This window comes from Melozone crissalis, unplaced genomic scaffold, assembly GCF_028551555.1.
Source record: "Melozone crissalis strain CALT ecotype California unplaced genomic scaffold, PUWL_Pcris_2 ptg000042l_1, whole genome shotgun sequence".
In the NCBI taxonomy this organism is placed as follows: Eukaryota; Metazoa; Chordata; class Aves; order Passeriformes; family Passerellidae; genus Melozone; species Melozone crissalis.
Window position 1 is genome coordinate 42,579,062 of NW_026535820.1, and position 9,876 is coordinate 42,588,937.

The following is a 9,876-nucleotide window of genomic DNA, read 5'->3' on the forward strand; positions in this document are numbered from 1 at the left end:
CCATGGAGGGTGAAGATGGAGGGAGCCCCTCAGGCCAAACAACCCCAGCTCTCTCCCCCTGTCTCCACAGGAAAGGTGCTCCAGCCCTCTTACTATTTTGGTGGTCCCAAGGTTATTTTGGCCCACAACCTGCTTCTGATGCCTTCCTTCATTCCTGAGAACCATGAAGGGAGTCATTGGCTAGGTCTAGTAAATTATTTGTGTCAACACACTGCCAGCCACCATCTTCCCAGGGCAAGTCAGAAGCATTTCAGGACATGTGTGTCCTTTTTGCAGCGAATTAGGCTTGCTTAGTCCTAGGACTGTGATCTAGGCATGTCTGCACGCACCTGTTTTTCAGTCATCTCAGGCACATTCATCTCCTTTACCTTTGGAAAACATTCTGTTCCTAGTTTGTCTGGAAAATTTGTGCATCCATTTTCTATGCTGTCCCTAAGAATTAAAAAGCAAAAGCTTAAGTGCTTGAATGTAGTGAATCTAAAGGAAGACAAATCTAACAATTCCCTGCGTGACTAAGAACTGTCTAAGTGCAAGTATTACATAAATAATTAATGTCTTCAGTCCTAACTCTTCATCATGCACAACAAGCCAGTAGACCAGGCTTATTTGCCAGTACTGGAAGAGGAAAAGAGTCTCAATTCCAGCATTTTTTGGATGGCAAATAGCAGCAAGTCACACTGATGATGCATGTATTGTATTGTACCTTACAGTGTACATTTTAATGTACAGCAGTGACCTTGGTTGTGTAATCTTGTCGGTCCTTGAGTTTAAGAGATAACCACTTGTGTCATGGATTTCAAGGTCCCCACTACAACTGAAAAGAAAATTTACAATGTTCACATACCTTAGAATGCTCTTATTTACACAAATATACACACAAAATCCTTTCTTCTTCCACCTGAAAACTCATTGACTGCAAAGCAGAACCTCAGACTTGGGAAATAAGCAGCACAGATTCCCCTATTAGTTAAAGTTCACGGATATAAATATTTTCTGTCTGAAGTGGGGTCACAATATAATTTTTATGACTATGGCTCACAATTACCAAGAGATGGCTCACCATCTTCACCAGAGACGAAGGCAGCAAATAGTCTTAAGAGACAGTTCCCTGGCAAGGCAGGGCAAGGCAAGGCAACTGCTGCCAAATCCAAGCTTTCACTGTCAGGGTTCCATTCCATAAAGAGACAAGGTTCTCCAGATTTCTTATGGCACAGTAGTGATATTTCTTTACACACCCACACAAGATGATTGCATGTGGATCAGACTGTGTCTGGGTGTCTGGATAACAGAAGGCACAAGAAAGGGTACTGCAATGTCAGCTCTTTTGCAAGCAACAGAGTGCTAGAGGAGCTCCTGCTCATATCAGAAAGAATAATTATCAAAATCAGGACCTCACACACAGAAATGGCACCTTTCCTGTAATTAAACAGGACCAACTACTGACATATTGAATAAGGACTCTAAAATATTTAAATGCATTAATTCAGCTGGGCATGCAACTGTGAGGGACTGGACACTGCTGGAATTAGAAATGGTAGCTATACTTGTTCTTTTCTATATCTTTTCTGTCTTTGTCTCTTTCTTCTTCTAATTCCCTCTTCTTGGAGTTTTGAATAATTTAAAATTAGATGGGTTTGGAGTTTGGTAAGTTGAATAGACAAGTGAATAAGACTTTGTGAGATGTTTTATGTTGATAGAATGCTGCTCTAAACCTTTTGCCAAAGTTCTCTGATTTTCTATAGCTGCCAGTGAAGTTGTTTTTTATTATTTTGGCCTCTTAATAATATCTTGTTGGTATTTCTCCCATGCATCTAACTCAGAGTATATAAAAAAGCCCTTTTTGGAGGCTCATCAAGAAAGAATTGTTTGACATAGTCGGTGTGTGGAGGTGTGTGGACAGCCAGCATGCCGTGACCATATAGTTACACCGACAGGATAACAATGTGTGAAACTGCCAAACTGCCTGATATCAAAGGGAAAGTCATGTTAATGTAGCTAGCTAGCCTTAACTTATGGCAACATTAATGAGGTGACAGGGTGAGATACTGACAGATGTAGAAAATAAAAAGGGCAGTGGGTTCCTTAGAGAATCTCTGAGTAAACACTAATTGCCAAGTCATTACCAAGGCAATGAAATTCAAAAAACACACCAGGGCAGAGTGTATATGGGGATGTTTTATTTATATATATATATATATATATATATATATATATATATATATATATATATATAATGTTATTGGGAGGATTTGAGGGTGATAAAGGGGAAGAACTTAAGAGAGGAACAAGGATATAATGTGAAGCAAAAAATATAATCAGGATTGCATGAGCCCTGTGCCCGATCACCACAATTTCACCATGACATAAAACCCACTGTTTCTGCAGTGTTAGTGTCTAGGTTGCTTCCACAGGAGGGACTGTTTATGTTTTTCCTTGATGTTGATGAAGGAATACCAGAAATACCCTTCTGAATAGTGCCAAGGGAATACCTGGAGGGTGTCACTTAACAACGTCATTTCTTCCTAACTCCATAGTATAGCCAAATGTTTGTTTCATGCATGGGGAATTCTGCCTATTAGAGCTGAGAAAAATACTTTGTAGGTAATGAAAGAAAATGTCTGCAATGTCTGCAAAAAAATGTCTGCAAACCCAGGGCACTTCCATGTGAACACCTATGACCACCAAACGTCACACCAAAATAAAGCCTGAAATTATTCAAGTAAAGTCATGATGAAGTCATGCTTACTAGCAATGAAAAATGGATAAGCACTATCATGAGTATCAAGGTCATAATGTAAAATAATGCAGCAAATAAAAAGCAAGAAAACTTCAAAAGACTTTTTAATGCCTAATCATCCTTTAGTCTGACTTTTATTTTGCAATCTTCTGTAAATATTGTCAAAAATAATTTAAAGATATAAATTAAAGTGTTCCTATTTTAGTTTATGTCAACTTTCAAAATGAGATCATTTTCCCTTGACTGTTTTCTTCTCTCAAATTAAATCAATCACTGATCTTGAAGCCTACCATTTCTTTCTGCTATTGTCAAACGAACATTTTGATCCAATCAATCATATCCCTTCTAGCTTCTTCAATATAAGGTTTATCATCAGGTTTCATATCTTCTGGCTTCAGTTGTGCAAACCCATGAACTTGCCCAGGATAAACTTTAATTTTATATGGAACTTTACAATACTGTTTCAGCTTGTCCTCCAATAGGAAGATCTGAAAAAAAAAAAAAAAGTATTTTTCCATTACATTATGGGGTTTTTTTAAGTCTGCCAAATTTGCAGTTTCTCATAGAGAAAATGCCTCTTTTGGTGTAAGACTGATACTTTTTTTTTTAAGTATGGGTGAGTCTAAGAACCTCAACAGTTGTAGCAAAGATGGTTTGGTAAATCTCATTGCCATAAAGGAACGGGTGTGTTTCTGTTCAGACTCAGGCTTGTAACCTACACTTGAAGCTCTGATCCTGAGAGAGCATGGACCATAAACCTTAGTGACCATCAGTCCAAAACATTTTGGTAGGTTTAGTAACAGAGTTTAAGAAAACATGGAGGGTTTTTTTTTTCTTTTGTTAACTGAACATCAAATTTTGCTATTGCATAACATTTTGGTGATTAGCATGCATACAAAGTACTAACAATGTGTTCATGTACCCATATAGATTTGCTGGCACAGTTTGTGCTTATTTCCACTAAAAGTCAGAAAATAGAAGAATGAACACTTATTTTGCCCCAAAAGCTTACTTCCATCCATTGTGAAGATTAGAGAGAGTATTGTAATTTATTTCATGGTTTTTTTTGTCATTTTGGTTTGGGTTTTTTTATGAAGCCCTTTTTTTCAGTACAGAAAACTACATATTTGAGGGTTGTTTTTTGTTTCATGCAGAAATTTTTACTGATACAGTCTGCACAGAAAGAAAGCTTCAGGAGAAAAGGGAGTGGTTTCAATGTGTAATACATGACAGAAAAAATGCATTTGCCAAAAGTGTGCCCCTGGGAGAAAGGCACGTTCGCCATAAAACGAGGACAGGGGGTGAAGGATTTGTTTTCCTCTGCAGAGGAGACACATATGAGGTACAGATAAATATGCTGACTAATGCAGTTAGAAGTAAATGTTGAATGACTTCTGCATTCCCAGAGCACACTGCCAGTTCTCCAGTCAGACCCTACCTAAAAAACAAGCTGTGCTAGAGCTTGTATGTTATCCTTGTCACTGAAGAAAAAGAATTTATGCACAGAAGAGGGCACCAGTTTCCTACCCATATATTTATCCAGCCTCTCACGTATGCTTACAGTAGGAGTTATATCAGAACATAGATGGCAGCCAGGATTCAAAACATTTGAGTCTAAGAGTTGTTGTTGTCTCAGCTAAAGTTCATGGCCACTCTTTTGACACAGTTCATTTTGTCTTCCTGTGACAAAAGCAGTTAGTCATGAGACTAACTCAGTCATCAGAAAATTCAGTTACTAAGCTGAAAATACTTTGAGACTAACTCAGTCATCAGAAAAAGTTAGTCATCAGAAAATTCAGTTACTAAGCTGAAAATACTTTTTTTCCCCCATTCATTGTCCAAATTCAGTGGTTTAGCTACCTGATTTCTCACCCATAGCTGTAGCATACAAGTTTTTGAGATGCTTAGCTCATACCAATTTGGATATCCCTGCCCAGTTTCACACTCTGCTTATCTAGCCACTCCGAGACTGATGACTGTTCTTTACTGTATTTCTTATCTCAAAAAAGAAGATTTGAATAACCTAAACAAGATAGAGGGGAAGTTGAAATATAAACAGAACTGTCCAACCTAATATTTTGTATGTGAAAATGGTTTCTAACAAGGATTTCTGTGTAGGATAAATGAGCTATGGGAAAAGAAGTCTTTCCAGAACAACAGCTTACCTGATCTAAAGAAATCGTGTGGTCTTTCTCACCAAAAATGAAAAACGTGGGATTTAGTAAACGGTATCTTTCTTCAGAGTCTCTAACTATTCCTGTAATGTTTTGAGAAACAGTCCATTAGTGAGGTTAGCATTACTGTGAGATAAATGGCAAATTAAAAGAGAACATTGCTATTTAAATTTACTCATTAGGTACATTACTTAGATGAGGACACTGGCTATGGAGAATAAGCATTTGGAAAGCATGTTTCCCTGCTCTCCTAAAACAAGGAATGAATTTTTTTTTTGTTTACAATATCCTTAATATTTTTGTACCAATATAGCTTATGGCTGAAATAACCATAATTAAAATCTGCAACTCACCTTTGAGTTGAGCATTTATAGAAATTGTTACAAAGCAATAAGTAGAATTACAAACAATGCATAGTCATGTGAACCCAAGTAAGTTTTCATGTGTTCTACACTACCATAGAGGGACACCCCAGCGGCTAATTGAGGATTTTTCAGCATCAAGTGATGTACTGCCATTCCACCCCAGGAAAACCCAACGATACCAATCTTCTTTGCACCGCATTGTTCCTTTAGATACTTCAAGACAACATCAGCTTCCCTAAGACATATAAAGAAAAGTAAACTAAGGAATCTATTGCAGAGCCAATACTTGACAATTTAAGAAGTAAGTTAAAAGACATACATTGTATTTTTTCTGTGGCTGCACCCTCAATTGTTTAAAACAGAGTTTACTTTTAAAAGCACATTTCAGGCTAGAGCAGTGGCTTCTATTATTAAATGGGAGTTAACATCTCTGGTCCAAGTTTAGGGAAGCACAGGTGTAGGCACTTAAATACTTACCTGAATTTTCACCTGCTCCTTTGTTTTCAAAATTAGTAAATTTTTATTTGAATCACTTTGTCTAGGACAGGACAACTAAAGACAAGACATATCTGCAAGTAGAACAACATCTTGCATTATGGACTGTAGGAATAGATAAGCTTCACTGTACTATCTCTACAGAGTTCACCTATTTAGATAAAGATTTTTCCTGTCATTCCTGTTACATGAGTTAATAGTAAAATATCTTACCAAGCCTACATGCAAGAATGTTATGCTAAAATAGCATTTACTCGAATTACATTGTCAGTAACAACAATGTTTAAAAAAAAACTTTTGCATGAGGTGCAATGAAAAAAAACATGAAAAATATTTTTACTATTGTAGGTGAGAGCAAGTAATTTTTTTTTAAATTGCTGACTTCTGAGGTCTCAATAATTTTATCTTCTTCATTGCCTACAGAGTTTTAAATTAAGTTTAAACGCAGAGTTCATAAACTATTAATTGCATTTTCGAACATTAGGTAGAGTTGTATGGTCATTCAGGTTTGGTTAGGCTGACCAAAGAAAACCCAGTATGACAGTGACATGAGGAAGACATTATCTCCTAGGCCTGTGGCCATGCTCTCTCAGGTTTGGTTTGTTTGAAAGGAAACTAAGAAAGCCATGGATATGTTGGGTTCCATGTTCTCTGAAAGAGCAATGGATCTGGACTGGAATGTTCACCTACAAGTGATCCCTCAGAAGACAGCAAAGGCATGTCCTGAGATCTTAATTTTTTAAGACAGTGCCCACACATCTGCTCTTGTTTGGAGGGGGATTTTTTACAATTGTTAGTAATTTGTGTCTTAAAACATTTGGTCACAGTTTCTGGAGTTATATGGTCAAAATCTTTGCTGAGAGACATTGAAGATAGACTGTGGCTGCTGAATATCTGGACAGGGTCAGAAGAATACTTGTGGCTTGCAGGATGGTAGCTGAGTAATAGGGTGTCACCATTGCCTCACTATCACCTGAAGTTTTGAGCTGTGGTGAGAGATGCTGAAGAAACAGCAATGCCTCCCATGTTTCAGGGAAGCCTTGTTACAGGCACTGTTAGGTTATACAGATAATGATCCCTCTATTTCACACTGAAAAAACAAATTTATCAGATGTTTCTTAGGTTTTGGTCAGTTTAGCAAATTTTTATGTAGTGCTGCTCAGGAGAATCTCGTCAGTATCTGTCATAATCTGCAAGGCAGAGAGCAAGATGGGCATGTGACAACTGGCAGATAGCATCTGCAGTTGTAGAAGAATTTTCCTCTTTATCTTGAGGAACTGAGTGCAGAATCAGCACTTGTGGGTGAGTGCTGGGTATTTTGTAGCCTGTGAAACACTGTGAGCCTGCATGGCCAGTGTAACATAGTCAGAAAAGGGCTCAGGAACACAAGATGGGGACAATAAGCAGAGTGATGGGCAGAGCAGATGATCCTATTCAAATCTCAGACAAGGCAGTGCCCAGAACCACAGAAGAATCACCCAGAACAAGAAACTGTGGTTGTGCAACTAGCTTGCCCTGCTGTGAGGCGCCATTTCTAACATTTCATATAAATTCTCCTTGTTTGCTAGATGCTTCTTAAAGTTCAAGTACAAATATGTATCTTACTTGTCTACTTTCGTAGGATCATGATTTTTCAGCCAGTCAGGAAAGTCAGCCCAGTGATCAGTAGATGTCCAGGGTTTTGTCCCCTTGAAGAAGTCTGGGCAGATGGTTCTGTGTGAGATATGGAATTCAGTCAATTTTCATTAAAACTGTCTAAATGTCTCTTAATATCTTCTAGTACAGAGTACACATCTACATGTTCACTGTCTGAATCATGTTTTACTCGTCCTATTCTGGTAGTCAGCTAGCTAAAAGTATATGTCTTTGTATGGACAACAAAGACACAAATTGCTTCCTTATTATTTCCTTAGACACGCTTAATACAAACATAAAGGGATTAAACAAACCTCCTGATTCTATGTGTTACAAGGTAAAGCAAATGTTCAAAAGGTTTGGTTCTGAAAAGCTAATACAAATTAAAATAGATACCACTGTTTCTCTTTGGACCACCCATGTTGCTTCATAAGCACAAGCACAGGCGCTTCAAGACTCCTTGTGCCTTTGTGCTCAGCTAGCCATTTTCCTGAGTCAGTTTTAGCATCTTTGGTGGCTCCATGGAAATATTTTGTCCGTTTTCTTTTTTATTTGCTCAGGCTGAAGTGGTATGGTTGTCTTATGTCTGTTAGAAACATCATATGCTATGCCTGGCTTTGGGCTTGGTGGTCTATCAGTGCATTTAAGGGGAAGATAAGAAAGAAATTTGCTTACATATATCCATGACCTGCTATCAAATCGACTATGTATCTAATGTCTGGGAACTGCCATCCAAATACATCATGGACCACAATCACAGCTTTGTCCGTGGAAAAAGATGGTCTGCAAACATATGCCTTAAGGTAGTCAATTTGTACTTCATGGCCAAGGCACCCATAGTGAGACCTTTCTCCAGTATTATATAGAAAAGGATCAGCCATTTGAAAACCTAAAAAACAAGAAGAATATAGCAAGAATGTAAAAATAATTTGTTAATAAAAATCACTTAGGACAAAAAGACAAATATGGTCTTCCAAAAGTAGTTTAATAACTTCTGTAAATAACATTGACGTCCTTGTATGAAGAAAATAGAAAAAAGCAAAAGCAGCATTCCAGTGAAGAATGCCTCTTCATCTATTATGTTATTAAGCTGAGAATGAAGAGAAATACCAAAATCAAAGTGATCAAACTACAAACAACCTGGACATGTAGATCTTGACACTCATGTCACATTTGTTTTGCTGCCATGTGGCTCTGTGAGCACAGATGTGAAGCACTATGGCTTCCCGTGTCACTGTCTCCTGAGGTATGGGGCCACCACCCATGTCTTCATGGGGAATCCTGTGATGGTTCCTTTATTTGCAAGGAGCACAGCACTCAACTGCTGCATTGAAATGTAGTGTTCAGTGCTTCTCTTGGTGCTGGTGCCTGGTAGCTCGTCTGTAGCACCATCACAGCTCTTCTGCTCTTCTGCTCCTCTCTGAGGGCAGGAGGACTGGGCACAGTTAGTGAAGAGCTGCAGGATGGATTTGTAAACTAGATTCCAACGCCATGTGCCCCTATGCCCTTGAGAGGGATTGCAAGAAAATAAGTTTGTGTGCAAGCCTCATTCAGAATATTTGAGAGTATATGGTTTTGTCCTTCCTGCAAAAGTAGCAATTAGAGACAATGAGCCAGTAGATGTGCTAGACAGATTAAAGTCAAAAGTTGTTCTGACTCTCTGTGTCAGGAGCTTGGAATGGACTCTGTGCAAAAGGTAGATTGTGATCCTGTAATTAAAAGTGGTGTTACAATGCATCTATACAAGGAATCCAATTAAGTCTGCAGGGGCAGTGATAATAGTAGCACTTCCTAGCCATACACTGACTTTGTGCTGACTTTGAAACTGTCCTTGGGCGTGCAGTACACAGGCACATACACTATGACTGTCTCCATCATTTCTACATCAACCTGTTATTTTAGTTTGTGTTGTAACATGGACTTCATACAACTATCTAATCTTCATGGAAGAGCAGCAAATTCCCCTAAAAATACATGCCTTCCTCAGCCCTCCATTGACTAGTGCAGCAGAGGGCTGCATTTCACAGAGTGATGGGAAATCTTGCCTGGGCAATGCAGACACATTTGGAACCATGGTACAGACAGACTGAAGAACAGAGAGGTGGTGCCACAGAGACTCACCACTTGCTTGTGTCCTGCACAACACTTCCCAGTTTGCATGATTCACTCTGGCACAATAAAAGGATCCATATTTTATATGCATTTAGACTGCTTTATACCAAAATTTTATATGCATTTAAACTTATTAAATGCTCCTCAATGCATAGTGCAGAGACACTGTTCTTCCCCATCATCTCCCAAGCCTGGGGCTGCTGTCACCAGATCTGGCAGGGCCAGCACTGAGTTTGAGCAAATATGCTTGATTACAACCATAACCCTGGCTAATAGTGGTGTAGACATACAGGAACTGGGCAGACATGGCTACACTGCTCTAATCAAGCTCATTCAGATAAATCCACAAGATGGATGA

At 38.5% G+C, this 9,876-nt stretch overlaps 1 protein-coding gene across 1 annotated transcript; it reads right to left on the bottom strand.

The window, feature by feature from the left end:
- Positions 1-3,045: 3,045 nt before the first annotated feature.
- Positions 3,046-8,287, bottom strand: LOC128942700 (carboxymethylenebutenolidase homolog). The gene is made up of 5 exons (XM_054285321.1): positions 8,082-8,287; positions 7,377-7,484; positions 5,369-5,511; positions 4,903-4,994; positions 3,046-3,225 (listed from the first exon to the last, which is right to left on the bottom strand). Exons 1-5 carry the CDS (start codon positions 8,285-8,287, stop codon positions 3,046-3,048), a joined length of 729 nt encoding a protein of 242 aa, XP_054141296.1.
- Positions 8,288-9,876: the final 1,589 nt, after the last annotated feature.

What these genes read in the sequence shown, in the direction of transcription:
- LOC128942700 (XM_054285321.1), bottom strand. Translation starts at nt 8,287, where the DNA reads ATGGCTGATCCTTTTCTATATAATACTGGAGAAAGGTCTCACTATGGG. An exon ending in ATAGCAGGTCATGGATATAT is followed by an intron (nt 7,485 to 8,081) that starts GTAAGCAAATTT and finishes TATCTCACACAG; the next exon opens with AACCATCTGCCCAGACTTCT. An exon ending in CGCTGGGGTGTCCCTCTATG is followed by an intron (nt 4,995 to 5,368) that starts GTAGTGTAGAAC and finishes AAAACATTACAG; the next exon opens with GAATAGTTAGAGACTCTGAA.